The sequence below is a fragment of the Medicago sativa genome, chromosome 7, assembly GCF_051527215.1.
Source record: "Medicago sativa cultivar Bolivia chromosome 7, Bolivia_mono, whole genome shotgun sequence".
Taxonomy (NCBI): Eukaryota; Viridiplantae; Streptophyta; class Magnoliopsida; order Fabales; family Fabaceae; genus Medicago; species Medicago sativa.
Window position 1 is genome coordinate 72,503,533 of NC_140755.1, and position 19,684 is coordinate 72,523,216.

General features: G+C 33.2%; 1 protein-coding gene, 2 long non-coding RNA genes and 1 other non-coding gene across 5 annotated transcripts; 2 read left to right on the forward strand and 2 right to left on the reverse strand.

Moving 5' to 3' along the window:
- The first annotated feature begins 6,586 nt into the window (after window positions 1-6,586).
- Window positions 6,587-7,543, forward strand: LOC146908239 (uncharacterized). Its single transcript, XR_015019444.1, has 2 exons — window positions 6,587-7,170; window positions 7,321-7,543. It is a non-coding gene; the product is annotated as an uncharacterized LOC146908239 (long non-coding RNA).
- Window positions 7,544-8,067: 524 nt separating this feature from the next.
- On the forward strand, window positions 8,068-11,118 carry LOC146908240 (protein FAR1-RELATED SEQUENCE 6-like). Its single transcript, XM_085726369.1, has 5 exons — window positions 8,068-8,286; window positions 8,397-10,564; window positions 10,645-10,794; window positions 10,882-10,938; window positions 11,023-11,118. Coding segments are annotated over exons 1-5 (2,412 nt in total). The 5' UTR covers window positions 8,068-8,285; the 3' UTR covers window positions 11,059-11,118.
- A 626-nt stretch (window positions 11,119-11,744) lies between these two features.
- Window positions 11,745-13,367, reverse strand: LOC146908241 (uncharacterized). Of its 2 annotated transcripts, none has more exons than XR_015018955.1 (3): window positions 13,086-13,367; window positions 12,417-12,635; window positions 11,745-12,180 (listed from the first exon to the last, which is right to left on the reverse strand). It is a non-coding gene; the product is annotated as an uncharacterized LOC146908241 (long non-coding RNA). The 2 variants fall into 2 exon arrangements; XR_015018954.1 differs by having other exon boundaries at window positions 12,980-13,367.
- Window positions 13,368-19,577: 6,210 nt separating this feature from the next.
- LOC146908242 (small nucleolar RNA R71) lies at window positions 19,578-19,684 on the reverse strand. The gene has a single exon (XR_015020810.1). It is a non-coding gene; the product is annotated as a small nucleolar RNA R71 (small nucleolar RNA).

Consider the following 19,684-nt stretch of genomic DNA (forward strand, 5'->3'; position numbering starts at 1 on the left):
CTTTGGGTATGGCAGTGACAAGGGCTCCTCTGATAATATGATGCTTTTTGTAGAGTTTCCTTAGTTCTGGAGTATGTTTCTTTCTATCCACAGCAGCTCCTTCTTCATCAAGGACTAAATCACCAACACCATCTTCCAGAATATCCCATAATTCTTCATCTAGGCTCATGATGTAACTGTAAAAGTTGGTCTTCCACCAAGAGAATTCTTCAACATCTCCATTGAATTTTGGAATCTTCCCAACATTGGATTTCTTACTATCACTATAATCATGTGAGACATTTTTATAGATAGTATCAGTAGAACCAGTAGGAGGAGGAGTAGACATGTTTTTCTCAGATCTTTGACTGTTGCACGGTTAAGTGTTACACAACAGACCCAGGCTCCTGATACCAATTGAAGGTGAGAAAAACACAAGAAGGGGGGCTTGAATTGTATTTTGAAAAATTCTTCGTTTCTCCTAAAAACTGAACACACTAATCAGAAGCTAAGTGAGACAGCTTCTGAAGTGATGATCAGAATCTAAATGCAGCGGAATAAATAGAGAGAGAGAAGAAGAACGACACAAAGCAATTATACTGGTTCCTTCCACAATCCGGAAGTAGTCCAGTCCCCCTTGCACTTCCAAGGAGATTTCACTAAGAGTAATATCTGATTACAATTGCTCAAGCACACAAGCAAGAGACTTCCTTTGCTCAAGCACACAAGCTAGAGACTTCCTTTGCTCAAGAACACAATCAAGAGACTTCCTGCTCAAGCACAACTGCAAGAGACTTCCTAACTAAACAAAATTACACAGAAAATTGTTTAAGGTTGAACACTTGATATACAATCAGAGGTGCTCACAATATAAATCAGATACAGACTCAATAGACTTAAGAATTTCTAAGATATGACTTTGAGACACAGAAATTCTAAGTGAATGCAGAACAATTTCAGCAGAGGTTTGACACTTGTAAAAATGTTGTGAGTCTTTCGTTCAGCGTTCTTGCATTACCAAAACTCTACGTCTTCACTCCTTTATATAGAGGTGTGAAAGAGACGTTGTGAAATTGGCAGCACACCAAAGAGTCGTTGTTGAAGCTTGATCTTTCACCAATGATATTTTGCCTGATTTGGTTGTTGTCCTATGAAGAATAAATTTGAAATCCATTCCTTATCCAAAGGAACATCTATGCAGGCGAAGCCGTATTCTGAAGCTGTTTTCTTGTCTTGTAGCGTGGACACAAAACAGAGTAGTGGAGAAGGTGGTTGTACAGTTCGTACAAAAGTACAATGTCAACGCTTTCGTCCAAATTGCAAGCACATGCCTTCAAACACCTTTGAAATGACCGTTGCAAAGTTCCACTAATTTTCTGCTGTGTTTTCGAATCCAATAGACAGCTTTTGCAATGTAGATTCTTCAATCTTTGAATCTTTTGCAAATCCAGTTGATCTTCAGCTTCTGGTGAAATGACTTCTGATGAGGCAGCTTCTGATGATGCAGCTTCTGCAGCTTCTGATGGTGCAGCTTCTGATGATGCAACTTCTGATAATTTGGCTTCTGGACCTCTTGTCTTCAGGAGCACTATTTCTTCAGGAGCGCGTTTTACTCTCTTCAGGAGCAGCTTGACTTCAGGAGCGCTTTCCACTTTCAGGAGCGTATTGCCTTCAGAATCGTCTAAGCTTCATTTTCATTTGCTCTTTATTTGCTCATTCAGAACCAATTAATGATGTAACTTTTTAACTATGGTCCTGTACACTTGAACAAATATTAGCTAGTCCAATTTACAATTTTTAATACCTTGTTATCATCAAAACTCTTTGAGGTTCATTGTTAATCACATTTTGTTCCAACAAACTCTTCCACAAAAATTGAGGTAGTACGTCATTTAACAAAAATAAGACGTTATAAATGAAAGAACAGGAATAACAATTCTACCAAATTAGTTTAATTTATTATTGGTTGATTCTTATTATTAAAAATAAAAATAATTTAAAAGTAATGCAAATAATATTAATTAGAGAGTATAACTCGACAAAAGTAATCATTCAATCATACAATATTGGGAGTTGAGTTGGAGGCGGAGCCTTCTTGTTTGGGAAAAAACCTTAGTGGTCGAATTGTTGGGTGTGTTGGAGATACACCGTCTTTTTTAGGGTTCTGACTATTTGTCCTGGAAGCAATGCTCGGATGGTGTGTTTTTTGGTTAGGTCCGCTTATATAGCCACCTTTTTGTTACTTGTGGAACTGCGTTGATGGTATGGTATATGATTTTTATGTGGTTAGGTTGAGATTTAGTCCTTCCGAGGGATGTGTTAGATCTTTTTGAGGGGTGTTGCATGCTCCCTGAGAGAGAGTGAACTTTCAGTGGTTTCATTTTTTTGTTGATTTGGCATTTAGTTGTGCGGTCCATATGGTTTGCTCGTAATGATCTAGTGTTCCCTGTCAAGGTGGAAGATGTTAAGCAACTGGTTGACAAAATCCAATTTACCTCTTGGTTTTGGTTCTTTGGGAGGCACTCAGGGCATCCGTGTTCCCATTATGTGTGGGTGGTGGAACCAACTATTTGTGGAGACCGGTAGTTTGATAGGGAGGGAGTGTGTTTTGATGCCTTTGAGCGAGGTCATGAGTTTGTCCTGATCTTTGTATCTCTGCTCTTGGAGTAGTAGGTTTGGTCAATCTCCCATTGGGTTGGCTCTTTCGATTTTTTTTTATATCTTTTGTGCGAGCGTGTGTTGTCCTTCTCCCTTCCTTTTCGGTTGGTGGTGGGACTGGTGTTTTTGTTTGGTTTGGTGGTTTCAACTCTCCTCTTTTTTGGTGTCCGCATGTACTTTATTTTCTTTTTGTTTTGTCATTAAAAAAAAATCATACAATAAATTATAAGAAAGATAATTATCCGGCAAGTTTGTCATTTGTCAACTATTGAAAGTCTTTGCTAAAACTTGCCGGATAATTATCTTTCTTATAATTTATTGTATGATTTTAAAGCAATATAGAGAAAGACAAACTCTCATTGGAGAGTGAGTATTTCATTAAGATTATTTAGCAAAGAAAATATTAAGAGCACATTATGTAAATATTTAATCTTTCTAAGGCACTATGATTTCGACTATCAAGTAACTTGTTTGAAAACTCAACATTTAATATTATATTTACACACAATTAAGTATAATTATTAAAGTTAGGAATGATCCCTTAAAGAATTAGTTCATAAAGTGTGCAAATAAAGAATAAAATAGTGCTCATTTGCAAAATACCTCAAAAAATAAGGGCAAATAAAGAAAGGTAGTCTTAACTGACTTATGTCCAATAATGTTGAAAGATGTATCAATTTAGAATGGACAAAGTCAATAAAGATTGCTTTATTCATTTTTGGACTATTTTTAGATTGTTGTTACTAGCTTATTTTTGTATTTAAAAGACAATTTGGTGAATCATTATTTGAATTATCATTTTTCCAAAAAAATGAATATAAGATGTAAAAATGCCACATAATTTTAAATGTTTAATAGACATGTACTCAGCAACACACATCTGCAATTTTTCATTATCAATAGACGCTAAAGACCAAAAGTGAATGAATTTGAAATAATAGAGGTTGAATGGAGAAATTCACATGAAAGAGAATGACACCCAAAAACTAAATTTTAAGATAGAACAGACTACACAAGTGACATTCAAAAACTAAAATAAAAAATAAAAAATCAGTTCAGCATAATGTTGGTGATTTTTGACGTATCCTAAATTGAATTTGATCATCATATTAGACTAAGAGAATCCACACAAGTGAGTTTGACACCACATCTTCAACATAAACCTTAAGGCATTATGTATATTTGTCATATCACTAATATGTTGCTGATCATCCACTCTTGCCTCCAATGTGAAAATTTAACACAAACTTGATACATTAACATCTCTCTCTCTCTCTCTCTCTCTCTCTCTCTCTCTCTCTCTCTCTCTCTCTCACTCACTCACTCACTCACTCTCTCAATTATGAGACTTTATGCATTCATAATCCACCAAGAACCACTCATGCTTTCCCACAAAATCGAAGAGAGCCATGATACCATCATTGGACCTTATGAGGAAGCCAATATTCGTGTGGATCAATCCATTGTGCAGAGATCAACCACATAAATGAGATTGATATCACATCTCCATACTAAAAATAATGACAATGTCGATAAAAAATGAATGTCAATGACAAAAGATATTCTAATGTGAGATCCTTACTAAAGTTGAGAGGGCAATTTTTTTAATTATTTTTATAATGAGTCAAGTGATCGGCTGAGTGAGGAAAGGACAAATATGATACGTGGATATGATTAAGAGACATTTAATATTGTAATTTTAAGGGTTAATACGTTTTTACCTCCCTGTAATATAGGCGAGTTCCGGTTTTCCCCCCCTGTAAAAAAGATTCTTTCGATTCCAACCCTGTAATATAAAGATTCCGTCGAAAACCCCCCTGAGCACATTTGAGACCCCCCAGCTGATGACGTGGCGTGACGTGGCGCGCTGAGTCACCCTTGTCTGCTGACGTGGCTTGCTGACTGTATAATTAATTTTATTTTTTATTTTTTTATAGGGTACACGTGGCATTTGTAATTTTTTTATGTCTTTACCCCCCTGTAATTTAGGAGAGTTCCAGTTTTACCCCCTGTAAAAATTTTAAAAATAAAATATGGAAAATTTAAAAAAATAATTATTTTTTTAAAAAAATGCTGGAAAATTAATAAAAATTGAAAATAATGAAAAAATACAAAAAAATTAAAAATCTGGAAAAAAATTTCGCATGACATGTGTGTATATACATACCACATCATTAAATCATTTTAATAATAAAAATTAAAAACTGAAAATCTTTTAAAAATAACAAAAAATCAGATTATTTTTTTAAAAAAATAAAAGATTGATTTTATTTTAAATTTTAAAAATAACAAAAAATCAGATTATTTTTTTCGAAAAATAAAATAAAAAAGCAGAAAAGACATCTAGATTTTTTTTTTGAAATTTAAAAAATTGTAAAAAAGTTCGGATTTTTTTTGAAATTTAGAAGATATTTAAAAATACTGAAATTTAATTTTCAAAATAAAAAAGTTTAGATTTTTTTGCGAAATAAAAAAACTGGAAAATATTTTAAATTTTAAAAATCTGGATATATATTTTTTTAAAATCCAATTACAATATGAAAATTAAATTTAAAAAATCATATAATCTGAAGAAAAAAATTGATTTTAGTTTAATTAAAAATTTAGAAAAAAAATCTGAGAAGCTTGAATTACATAGGAATATTTTTGTAAAAAGAATTATTAATGCGTGTAAAATTTTAAAAAGTGTCCGCTTACACTCAGGTTCATCGAACTCGAAAGAGCTTTATGCTTGCTGCTTGAGCAGGGAGTTGTTGGCACTTGGGTTTGTTATTGTGTTGGCGGTCAATCCATTCGCTAAAATTAAATCCTAATTGTTTTTGACAAATGTTCACTGTTCATATATTTTTTTTGTAATCTGGTTTCGTTCCCGTACACGGGTTCGCTATGTTATGCTCATGATTAGTGAATTTTTGTTAGGATATTTTAGGACTATTTCGCTTGGTCTGATTTATAATGATGTATGCCCGTTTTGGGTTTTACTTGGGTTAGGTTTTATGTCCCCCCAGTCTCTGTATCTCTCTCTTTTGTTTAATGTATTTTTCTTTTTACTTAAAAAAAATTTAAAAAGTGTCTTATTTAAGAGACATTAAAATTTAAAAAGTGAGTACCTCAAGTTGCTCTTCCAATGTCTTTTGAGCTTCGCAAAAAAATCTAAACTTTTTTATTTTGAAAATTAAATTCCAGTATTTTTAAATATCTTCTAAATTTCAAAAAAAATCCGAACTTTTTTATAATTTTTAAAATTTCAAAAAAAATCTATTTTTTCATTTTATTATTTTTTTAAAATTTCCAGATTTTATTTTTTATTTTTAAATTTTTTACAGGGGGTAAAACTGGAACTCGGCTAAATTACAGGGGGGTAAAGACATAAAAAAAATTACAAATGCCACGTGTACCCTATAAAAAAATAAAAAATAAAATTAATTATACAGTCAGCAAGCCACGTCAGCAGACAAGGGTGACTCAGCGCGCCACGTCACGCCACGTCATCAGCTGGGGGGTCTCAAATGTGCTCAGGGGGGTTTTCGACGGAATCTTTATATTACAGGGTTGGAATCGAAAGAATCTTTTTTACAGGGGGGAAAACCGGAACTCGCCTATATTACAGGGGGGTAAAAACGTATTAACCCTAATTTTAAAAAGGATTTGAATTGATATCAACAAAGAATTAATATTTTTACATTATAAAATGACCACACAATTTTACATTGATCACATACAAATGAGAAAAATATGACTACAGTTCTCTTGTATGTATATATTATCATCCTATTTATCTCTATACTTCCCATATTAACTGAAGGCATATATGAGCCCTTGCGCAATTTTCCTAGAGATCCAGACTGCAGACGGGACATTGATTGTCCATCTTATTTGTGTGTTACACCTAAAGTTCCGAGGTGCATTATGTTTGAGTGTCACTGTAAAGATATTCTCTCCAATCATTAGTATAAGCAATAAAAAGTATTAAATTTTGGTCACTATTATAAAAAAGTAAAAGTACTTTTGAATCATTTAATTCTACTACTCTCTCCGGTCACTATTATAAGCAAATTTTGACTTTTTAGATTCATTCAATAAATGATGTATGTGGTCTATAATATAGACCACATACATCATTTATTGAATGAATCTAAAAAGTAGAAATTTGCTTATAATAATGACCAGAGGGAGTTGAGTGAGGTTTTCTATTAAACATCAATAAGGATACTTTTCCCTAAAAAAAAAAAATCAATAAGGATACTTTAGTAACATAAATCTTGCATGAAATCTAGAAAATTACTTAACTATTTTTTTTAAATAGTTTAGTGATTAAAGAAATTCAAAGGTAAATAAGTAGGGTTTTGGGTTCGAATCTTAGCCTCTGATGTATTATTCATTACCAAGTGAGTTAACCTTACGGGAAAAAAAAGGTTGTAATAGCGACCATGTAATAGTGATCTATGCATTATCGCTCACTAAATTTCAAAATCACTAAGAAATTAGTTTGTTTTACGCTTGTAACAGTGACTAGAGGGAGTTGTTTAACATGTAAGTTGACAAAAAAAAATATACTTCTTCTACACTTAGAATTTTATTTTATCATGTTGAATTTTTTGACAATAAATTTGACGTATTTATAGTCTTATTGCTTTTGTGCACCATTCAGTTACTCCTCTCAACTTTACATTTCTTTCACAGGAACATAAGCATATCTAAGAAAAGGGTTGTTTCCTTTGTTTGCTTTTACAAGATTATTACAAGACACCGTAAAAAAAAAAAAATTATTACAAGATATCTATGGAAAAGTATTACAAGATATCTATGGAAAAGAAAAATTTCACTAGATAACAATAAATGAGCTGGAATAAATATAGATGATTATGTAAAATAGTTATAAATAAAGATAATTGATTATATAATAAAGTAACGATTTTTTTTTTGTCCCTGTGAGATTAGCTCAGTTGGTAAGAACAATGCATAATATATGCAAGGTCCGGGTTCGAATCCCGGACACCACTTCGAATCCCGGACACCACCAAAAAAGTAACGATTTTTTTTATTCTTGGATACAACATTTATAATAATAATAATCCCTTAAAAAGCATTTATTTCCGGGTTCGAATCCCGGACACCACCAAAAAAGTAACGATTTTTTTTATTCTTGGATACAACATTTATAATAATAATAATAATCCCTTAAAAAACATTTATTATAATAATAATAGTAGTAGTAGTAATAATAATAATAATAATAATAGTTTATAGGCGACCAAATATTATCATGTATATTAATGTTACAGTTGTGCTATATGGTGCGACAAGCACCCCACGAATTGCACGAAAGAATGACTGTCCCCACCATCCAATTTCCTTTTTATATTTTTTTAATATTAACATTAAAATAAATAAATAAATATATGGAAGAGACAATCACGGCACACGTTTTGATTTTGGACAATCACAGTACAATCTTCCTTCTCCATAACCTTATATGTTCTGATTTTGTTCAACAACACAAACTCACCGGTTACCAACATTCACCGCCGTTTTCAAACTCGTTGTCGTCATTCTCTTATGCCTCTGTTTATCAGCATTGCTACTCTAACCTCAACCATCAATTGAAATTTGATTTCCCTATTTTAGCATCCAGTTCAAGAGACAATAGTAAGTCTAATTTATCTATTTATTTATTGTTTTAGAATTAATCCTGTTGCCTTTACTTTTAATTCAGTTGATTAATTTAAGTTTCTTTTTTAAAAAATTTGTTGCATTAGTGGAGAAAACTTTTAGATCTTTTGAAGAAGATGAAGAAGAGAGTGATCACATAAATGAAAATTGTGAGGATAATTTAACAGAAAATGAAGATGATGAACCTAAGGTTGGCATGAAATTTAATTCTACAGAGGAAGTTGACAAATATTACAAGAATTATGCAAGATGTTTAGGTTTTGGAGTTAGCACAATCAGTACAAAAAAGGGAGATGATGGAAAAAAGTATTTTACTCTAGGGTGTAACCGTGCAAGAAGCTATGTGAGTAAGTCCAAAAATCTTTTAAAGCCAAATCCTAGCATGAAAACACACTGTAAGGCTAGAATAAATGTATGTGTGTCTTCAGATGGAACAATTACTATTTCTAAGGTTGCTCTTGAACATAATCATGACTTAATAAGTCCAAGCAAATCAAGATATTTTAGATGCAACAAGAATATAGACCCTAGTATAAAAAGGAGATTGGAGGTTAATGACCAAGCTGGGATTAATGTAAGTAGAAATTTTCGGTCTATGGTTGTTGAAGCAAGTGGATATGATAACCTTACATTCGGGGAAAAAGATGTTAGAAACTACATTGACAAAGTGAGGCGGCTTCGACTTGGGACAGGAGACGCTGAAGCCATTCAAAATTATTTTGTTAGAATGCAAAGACAAAATAGTGAATTTTATTATGTAATGGATGTGGATGACAAAAGTCGTTTACGAAATGTTTTTTGGGCAGATGCGAGATGTAGGGCTGCTTATGAGTATTTTGGTGAAGTAATAACCTTCGACACCACTTACTTAACAAATAAATATGACATGCCTTTTGCTCCTTTTGTTGGAGTAAATCATCATGGTCAGTCAGTTCTGTTAGGTTGCGCCCTATTGTCGAAGGAGGATACTAAAACTTTTTCTTGGTTGTTCACTACTTGGTTAGAATGTATGCGTGGGCGTGCTCCACAAGCCATAATTACTGACCAGGATGGAGCAATGAAGAATGCAGTTGAGGCCGTCTTCCCGAAAGCTCGCCATCGATGGTGCTTGTGGCATATAATGAAAAAGGTTCCAGAAAAATTGAGTAGACTCTCTAACTATGAGTCTATCAAAATACTTTTGCATGATGCGGTGTATGATTCTTTGAGCATAAGTGATTTCATGGAGAAGTGGGAAAAAATGATTGAATGTTATGAACTTCATGATAATGAATGGTTGAAAGGGTTGTTTGATGAGCGTCATCGTTGGGTTCCTGTGTATGTGAGAGACACATTTTGGGCTGGAATGTCAACAACACAACGAAGTGAAAGTATGAACGCATTTTTTGATGGATATGTGCACTCAAAGACATCATTGAAGCAATTTGTTGAACAATATGATAATGCATTGAAAGATAAAATTGAAAAGGAAAATATGGCTGATTTTAGTTCATCCAATAGAATTATTGCTTGTATAAGTCATTTTGGATTTGAATCTCAATTTCAAAAGGCATATACCAATGCAAAATTCAAAGAGTTTCAAGTAGAAGTGGCTTCTATGATGTACTGTCATGCTTTCTTTGAGAGAATGGAGGTTTTGAACTTAACATATTGTGTTACAGAAAGTAAAAAGGTATTTGATACAGTTAAAGACATAATGTTCAAGGTATTCTTCAATGAGAAAGACTTTGAAATACGATGTACATGCTGTTTATTTGAGTTTAAGGGTATTTTATGTAGACATATCCTTTGTGTTCTTAAGCTCACAGCTAAAACAGAGTCAGTGCCCTCTTGTTATATATTGCCAAGATGGAGGAAGGATATTAAGCGAAGATATACACTTATTAAAAGTGGTTTTGATCAATTAGCCGGAAATGAAGAGTTGCAGCGTGTAGCTAAAGCCTGCGATGCCTTTTACGGATTTGCTTCTTCATGTATCCATACTGAAAATGATTTATCAAAAGTAATGGATAGAATAGAGAACTTAAAACTGGAGATGACATGTCAAGAAAGTTTTTCAGAGATCACTGAAGGAGATAACTTAGTTCAAAATCAGATGACTAAAATTCTTGATCCTGTAGCGACTCGAAGTAAAGGGCGTCCTCCTTCAAAAAGGAAGGCTTCTAAAGTTGATCAAATTGTGAAAAAGAAGCTTGCTGGAAAGAAAGGACAAAAAAGCAACAAAAAAAGTAACACTTATCAAAGTCAAGAAGAGGTAATCTTGAAATTTTCAAGTTTATTTTATCTCCTTTACACGTAATAAAATGTATGTCTAATTTATTTATTTTTATGTAGGGGCCTAGTATATCTAAAGTTCAAGAAAATCAAGAGTTCTCTATATCTCAGACCATTGATCTTGATGTGATTGACACACAAGAGAGCATTCAAGTAAAACAAATGTTAGCTCCCTTCAATCCAAATCAAAAATATCTTGATGTTAATCAGGTGAATATAGATTTCAACACTCCAATTTTATTTACACATATAAATATATATTATGAAAATAACTCATTCAAAATCTATTGGTTTTAGGTTCCATATTCTTCTCAAAGCATAGACCACAATGTTTCATATTTAGAACTTTTACAGGTATTGATTTATGATTTGTTTTCGCAATATAGTCAAATTTCAACATAAGTCAATAATTATTTCATTCGTGTGTACTTTTTGCAGGCACAACACCATATAAATGATCATTCATCATCATGATGGGGTGAAAATGGTTATTAAACTATTGGAGTAAAATTTGAGTTTATATTGTAAGGTGGAGTCTTATTGTTTCAATTGTGTAGTTTTCCTGCATATTTGCAGTAGTTTCTCTGTTGTGGGGTGTATGTAAGTTGCAGGGCAGTGCCATTTCTCAGTTTGGTCTAGTTTGGTTTCATTTTGGCTTTAACGTTACTTAGCCTTCATTTATCATTTTAAACTTTTTGTAATTTTTCCATCATTGCACTCTTTCTGATTGGTTGAATGTTTTAATATATTTCAATTTCAGTCCTTTTTATGTAATTGATTTTGAAACAGAGATTATCAATCAAGTTGAAACTTGATTTGCGAAAGTATCAATCTTCAATATATTAAATATTCAAATATTACAACAATGTTATTCTAAAAAAAATATATTACATTTACTTAATTACATTAACAATATAAAGGGCGCCATATATTGGAGAAAAATTGAGTTTCTGTTAGCAGGCATATGGAGTTTCTGTTAGCAGGCATATGGAGAAAAATTGAGTTTCTGTTAGCAGGCATATGGTAGCCTCATTTTCCTGCTATATTAGAGCCCTTTGTATTTTTTTTATTTGTGGCTGCGAGTTTTTGTTGTGTTTCTTGCACACACTCAACGTGAATAAATTGCCGTTTCTAAAAAGAATAATCATGTTGAATATTGATTTGGGAAAGTATCATTCTTCAATATTAAATATTCAAATATTACAACAAAGTTATTCTAAAGGGCGCCATATATAGGTGGATCACCCTGAAAATCACAAAGACAGACTAATGTTTCTGCTCAATAGGAATAATACATCGATCAATCTCAAATAAAGATGCAGAAGCTGAGAAAAACACGATCAGCACAATGCCTACACAACAGCTGCTCAACAAGAAAAGCCGTGCTGAGCACAAACTTAATAAACCAAGCAAGCCGTCGGAAAACCTCAAACAAAACAGCAGCTGCAAACGCACCACAAGTACAAGATACCATTCCATATTAGGCCAGCAACACTATCTATTTTATCATTTCTCTTTAGCATCATTGTTTCTCTTGTGCTATTCAGCTCCTGCAAACAGCTTTGGCGTAATTGATTCTCTTGTGCTATTCAGCTTCTGCAAATAGAAGAAATAAAGATAGTATCGATTGAATTTTTAGCAAAGCATAGGTTTTAATAGTTCTATAATTATCAAGACAATATAGTGTGTGGAGTATCATAAAATAGAGAAACAAAAATACCAAGCAGATGCACAATATAATGACAATTTATTCAAAAACTTTCAATGTACACAATATGTGCAACAAGCTCTTTCTCTATGTTATTCTAACAAAATCTAAGTTGTCTCTCTACCTCTACAGCAGCTGCAAAACATGCTTAAAATGTAACCAAGGGATAACAATCCAACATGGACACGTCGACACGGGCACGTCCTTCCTTTCCATTCTTCTCCAGGTTTCAAAGTGATAGCCTTTTCAATATTAGCAGCCTCTACACAAAGCATATGCTTATACTCATCATCCCCAAAATCAGCCATAGCCTTTGCTTTCTTATCCCAAGGATTCCACACCACTGGCGGGAAAAAAAAATAATAAAAAAGGTTAGACCAATATCCACTCAAATTTGATAACTTAGAAGTTACAACCTAATTGTAATAAAAGGTTTATGTAATAATAATCTATCAATTTCATACTTCTGAGTGTAAGTTTATGTAATAACAATCTATCAATTTCATATTTCTGATCTCAGTGTCCCGTAGGGACTACACTATATTACAACCCAAGCTTGAATATTCCCAATCAAGGCATCCAAAGGTATTCAAGTGAGACTTGGAAAATGTCATTACTAGCTAAAAACAGAGTTACTGCAATAAAATTAAATAAAATAAAAATGGAATTGAGAATTGAAAAGCTAACAAATGGAAGAGATGAGGCATAAGGCTTGGGAACATCTCAACTTGATTGAGAATTAGACAAAATCTAATCTTTAATGAAATTGAAGTCGTTGAGGTAGAGATGTCACCGAGAGAGAATTCGAGATTGGGGATCGGAGATTGGGGATCCGCGTTCTGATTGGTTTCCGGTGATCAGAATGATTGGGGATCGGAGGTTGATTGGTTTCCGGTGATTATAGGTTCATTCTCGTTGAATTTCTGCATCTATGTTCAGACCAGAAGCTGCAGTAGTTGGACAAAACAACTCTAAGGTTAATTTCGGTATTTTGTATGAAAAAGAGTGGGGACCTCAGTTGCCAGCGCATTCGCGGGATACACACGATGGTTTTTGTCGCACAATTGAGCATTTTCCTTAATGTTAATATGCATGGAGTCCCCTAAAAAAAATGCATGGAGTTATAAGCTACAACTCATGCATCTATAAACATCCAATTGTGATATCGTCCAGCAAATTTTATTAAGGGGTGAAGTTAAAAGCTTGGTACACCTATTGTGATATCGTCCAGCAAATTTTATTATATGATGACATATAATCATCCATGGATCAATGATAAGTCCTGTAAGTGAACGGTTTTATTGCTTCATAAAAAGATATCGATTCCACGATGACTATGAGTACTAAATTGACTTTTTTAAGTTGTGTAGTGTTAGACCTGTAGCTTAGAAATAGCCAGTCTAGGGTTTTTGTTGTTTGTTTGATATATTGTTTTTTTCCCTTCTCATAGTAGAGGTAAAAGTTAGAGATCATATCATACCAGCAAATACACAATTTAAATATGTTGAGTCTATGCTACAAAACAAAGAAAAAGTAGAAGGAGATATAAACCATCAAATTCAAATTGGGTGGTTGAAATGGAGGAGTGCCTCAGGTGTTTTATGTGATGCAAAAATACTGCTCAAGTTGAAAGGAAAATTGTATTGAACAACGGTAAGACCGACGATGTTGTACGGGATAGAGTGTTGGACGGTAAAACACCAAAAAAAACATAAGTTAAGAGTAGAAGAGATGATAATGTTGTGTTGGAGAGAGAGAGAGAGAGAGAGAGAGAGAGAGAGAGAGAGAGAGAGAGAGAGAGAGAGAGAGAGAGAGTAGCACCCATAATAGAAAAGATGGTAGAAACTAGACTATGTGGTTTGGAAATATAGAGAGAAGACCTACAAAAACTATTAAGAAGGATTTAGATAAAAACATGGTTTTTGATAGAACAGGGGCGTAGCCCTTCACTGGCAAGGGGTAGCCTTGGCTACCCCAAAAACATATTAATCTTTAATTGGTTGGTATAAATTTATATTCGGCTACCCTAAATAATAAACAATGAGTCACCCCAAGCAAATTCAGTTGCCGAAAACATAAACATTGAGTTTCTTGCAAATAACCTATTTGTATACATTGGAAAAGACATTATTAATCTATTTAGTAAATGGTCAATTATGGATAAAATATGCTTCTTGAAATGCATTTTATCCAACTTTTTTAAATAGCTATTGTCAATTTTTATCCTTTGGTGTTGCTTTAATTTACATTTCATATAAGTAAAAATTATTGTCATTTTTTTCATCTTTTGATTAATTTTCGGATTAAATTTGTTTTTAGTTTTTACAACACTTGCAATTTTTGAGTTATGTTTCTAAGATTTTGTTTGATTTTAGTCCTTAATTTTTTGTTAAAGATTAAATACAAGACTAAAAACACTTTTTTTTTTTGTAAAATTTTAAAAAATTGAGACAATAATTGAATAATTTTTTGTAAGGACTAAACCTAAAAAATTATAATCTATAGGACTAAAAACATTTTTATCCTTAAATTTAATATATTCGTTTTTAAAATATTTTATTGTTCCTTTATATTTGGCCCCTGCATAATTTTTTTACTAGCTTCGCCGCTGTGATAGAACACGATGACGTCGTTTAATTCATGTGGACGACACCGCTTAGTACGATAAAGCTTAGTTGTGGTTATTATATTGTTTTCTTTCTCTGTGTGGCTGAGTATATTTGTAAAATGCTTTGCGAAGTTTGAAAAATTTATGTGAACATGTTCTATGACTTCATTTGTGTAAATTCAATATTTGTGAGAAAATAATTTCGTGACAACCTACGAAAATTCATTTGCTGCTAAAATTTTATTATCCTTTGTTGGTCACTAAAATAAAAAAGAGACTTTATCTATATCTTAGGCAGTCATAATTTTAAATCTTACAACGGTGAGAGTTATAGATTAAATTCTCAGTCGAAGAAAATCAATTGTCGCGAGATACCAAGATTTATTTTACTGTGAGTTATATAGAGCAGTTAACGACACATATATAGTGAACCACATTTAAGCATAATCTTGGAGGGCAAGCCAGAAGGGACATAACCATGTGCTTAAATACTAACTAGATAAGATATTTTGGTTTAAAAATAATTTTTTTATGTTACTTTTGTGACAAAGATTAAATTAATGGAGTAAGATTAAACTACCTTTGCTTCCGGAATGTTTACCTTAATGATATTTACCATGCCATGTATGCTTACCCATTGTATTTTTTGGTACGTATATATGTTGTGTTTAGATCGTGACCCTCTACTTTATTTGTGGAAGTCGCGATGACATTGAAGACGTGGTGATGAGGTGACTTTGTTGGTGACTAGAGATCGATCGGTTTGATGTCATTGGTGGGTCTCGTACCTTATTATCTCAATTTAGGTTTAAAGATCAACTTAGAGTTTTGATTGTCTAGTCCTATGTGTGTACGTATTCTACTTTTGAAATTGAGCTACTGTAAATTATATTGCTATGAGAAATGAATACTCAGACACTGTTTTATATGTTTACAATTTTCTACTTTTGAATTTGTACTACTGTAGATGGTATTGCCATGAGAAATGAATATTCATACACTTGTTTCAAATTTTACAAAGTGTATGGTTTGATCTGAAAACTCCTTGCCTAGAAATTATTTATAAAATCCGGCATTTGATTCAAATTGTTGGCTGGTAAATACTTTCAAAAGAAGCTAGATGCGTATCAAATTGCATAAGTAATAAAGTAGTGTGATAAGCACTTCCGTAGGAATAAGTGCCAAATTGACGATAAATTCCCTACGTTTTACCCTACTTAATTGATTTTATAGTCTAAGCTCCAATTCTCTCTATTTATCTCTCTCTGAGTATTTGCATCACTTAATTTCAAACCATATGTTGAAATATTTCCCTATGCTGCATTGGTAGATATTACAATATGCAGATGTGATTAAGAACTTATACTTTATTCACATAGAACATATAGTATGTAATTCTCTTGCAATCTCCACTTTTCTCATTTAGCATCTCTTTTAAGTTTAGTGAATAACTTCACAGCTAAAGAAATCATTGAAAAATGATTTAAAAATATAATTTAAAATAAAGAAAAAGATTTTGATAAACAAAAAAAATAATCTTTTTGAAAACAAAATATTGTTTTTGTCAATCAATGCAAGGTTTAAAAATCAGTTTTGGAATCTTTTGAAAATAGGATAGATTGAAACAAAGTGCAAAACATATTAAACCTTTTTCATAAGGTTTTCATCCTTGAAGGTCTTTACACTATCATAAGATGGAGGAAACACAATAAAGGAGGTTTGAATTGTGTTGACCATTTTAAAACATTCATTTAAAAGCTTGTTTTGAAAGACCTTATTCAAACATCTTTCTTATTCACTGTAAGCTTCAATTTCTTCAGCCAACAACTTTTCTTGCTTTCAGCTTCATCGACTTCTTCAATAGTGTGAATGTTACTCCCTCCGTTTTAAAATGAGTGTCGTTTTAGGTGTTTACACACGTATTAAGAAATGCAATGATTAAGAGAAAGAGAATGGTTATTTTACCAAATTATCCTTATTAACTATTGGTTAGTTTTAAAAGTAATATTTTGGAAGTAGTGTGTAGAGTATTAATTGGAGGGTACAATTGAAAAGAAAAAGTTATTATTGCATTGGAAACTGAAAGCGACACTCATTTTGAAACAATTTTTTTTGGCTAAAGCGACACTCATTTTGAAACGGAGGGAGTATTTTTTATACTCATCAAATAATATAGTTGTTAAGGAAAAGAAATGTTGACAGAAGATATAAGGTTTGTTAATCAATCTATTGAATGTTTTGTACGATTCCACAAACACTAATTTGAATATGCAGAACTCATGCAAGGTGTCTTTGAATTCAAACTTCTAGGTTCTTTAGACAATAACCTTCTAGAGAATATTTGTTGACAATACTTTCAGAGGATGAGATCTTTGATCACTGAAGGATCACCTTTGTTGATCTACATATGATGACTCATCACATAATATCCTTGTTGGTCTTGAGGATCCTTATATTAGAGGCAGATAAAGGGTTGAGTTTAACTAGAGGAAGAGTTGGTTTGACTAGAATATCTTTTATATCTAATCCTAGCTGACATCCAAACCCTAATTCCAACCCTAAACCTAAAATTTTTGGCTCCAAATCTTTTCGGCCATTAGATTAATCTATGTTGCTTAATTCAATTCACCAAAATGGCTCCAAGATATTTGAATTTTGCCTCCAACTAATTGCAATTAATTCCTGGTCATTTACGTGCCCAATCCTTTCCATATTCCCATGCTGTTACTTAGTTTTCATTTCCCATGCACCACACGCTCTCTCTTCTGCCAAGGCATAAGCATCAATTTTTTTTCATTCCACTAGGCACTCAAAAATGTTACCGGAGGTAGAAAAAGATGATTTTTGCCACAACGAGACCCACCTTCTCCCTTCTTCCATGGTATGGTGATGAGTCATAGATAGTCTAATTTATTGCCTTATTTAGTTTAGTTTTATTTTAGATTTGATTTTATTTTATTGCATTTTATTTTAGTTTAGAATATTTTACTTCAAATTGTCTTTTATTTTATTTTAGGAATAAATATATGGTGGAAGGTGCCTTGGAGCAAAAGAAAGAGGACTGGAGCAAAATACAGCGCAAGAATACGAAGATACGGGGCAAAAATATATTCCCCCAACTCAGAAGCTTGGCACGGCCGTGCCCGTCCCAGAAACCACTTTTGCTGCTTTTTCTTCAAGGCCAAGTTACCCTGTTGCGGCTTTACCGTTTTATCCTTTTAGTTGCTTAGTTTCTAAGTCAATTGTAAAGCTATAAATAGAGTAGCTCTCCACCATAAACGAGGATGCTTTACTTTGTTTATTTCAATTGCTATTTTAATAAAAGTCTTTATTTTCCCTTTTACTTTCTTTGCAATTTATTTTACCGCATTTCTCTCTTCTTCCTCCATGTCTACGATGAACATGAGTGAGTAGACTTCTTAGTCTTAGGATTGTTGGGGAGTCTAATGACTTAATCCTAAACAAAACATGTCTAAACCCTAATTTCCATGTAACCCTAATTTCTAATCTAGATTCACCGTCTTAACGTGGATTAACAATTATCAAACTGTGGAAGCGAAAGCGGAGGGTTTGATAATCGTTAATCCATCATCCCAAACATCAATTCATAAAGCGAGAGCGGAGTCTTGATGTTGGAACAAGTGAATCTAGACAATAATTGCAAAACAGTGAAATAATCTTTGCAATTATTGAGACAAAGAGTAGTTTCAATCCTCTATGCATCTTCTAGTAATCATGTCAGCGAAATAGGCTTGGTTGCTAGAAGTAAACTCTCACCGGACTTTCATCGGAAAGGTGAGAGGCTAAGGGAAACCGGTCTTTAGAAATTAGTGTGTAAATCATGAAATTAGATGTTTAGGTTTTGTCTAGTGAAGGATTAGTTATTAAGATGAACCAATGATCCTGCCCTTTTATTATTATTGTTTTTACCTTCAGCAATCAAACCCTTTCTTATCAACTTTCTCTCCTCTAATCATTCATTAAAAGTTAATTAAGTTGAACAACTCCCTAGCGGAACGATACTCTACTTACTACTATTACTTCGATAGGCCGTGCACTTGCGGTTTGGCCCTATCAAGTTTTTGGCGCCGTTGCCGGGGAGTTAACTAATTTAATTAGCTTTTTCTTAGTGATTAGAATTCTCTCTTCTTCTCTTTCTTTTTCTGTTTTTATTTTTATTTTTATTTTTCTGTTATCACTAACTTCTTGGGTTCTCAAATTCTTATGCGAAAAACCAGAAATCGAGTTGTAATAATCAACGAGATCGAAAGGTATTTGCATAGACGAAGGAGAGACGCACAAAATAACACCGCCATGGCCAATCGCACTCTCAAAGAGTATGCAACGCCGTCTACGGCTGAGCCACAAGCTGTTATCGTGTACCCAACGGTTGAGGATGACAACTTTGAAATCAAGCCTGCCCTACTTAACTTGGTGCAGCAAAACCAATTCTCGGGATCCCCCACTGAGGATCCCAATCTTCACATCTCTGTTTTCCTACGAATTAGTGGAACCATGAAGGAGAACCAAGAAGCCGTAAGACTTCATCTCTTTCCCTTTTCCTTAAGGGATAGAGCTAGCGCTTGGTTCCATTCCCTCGAAGTCGGTTCCATTACTTCATGGGATCAGATGAGGCAAGCATTCCTTGCCCATTTCTTTCCACCATCTAAAACCGCTAAACTTAGAGACCAAATCACGCGGTTCAACCAAAAAGATGGGGAATCTCTCTATGAGGCGTGGGAGCGTTTCAAAGAAATGCTAAGACTTTGTCCCCACCATGGCCT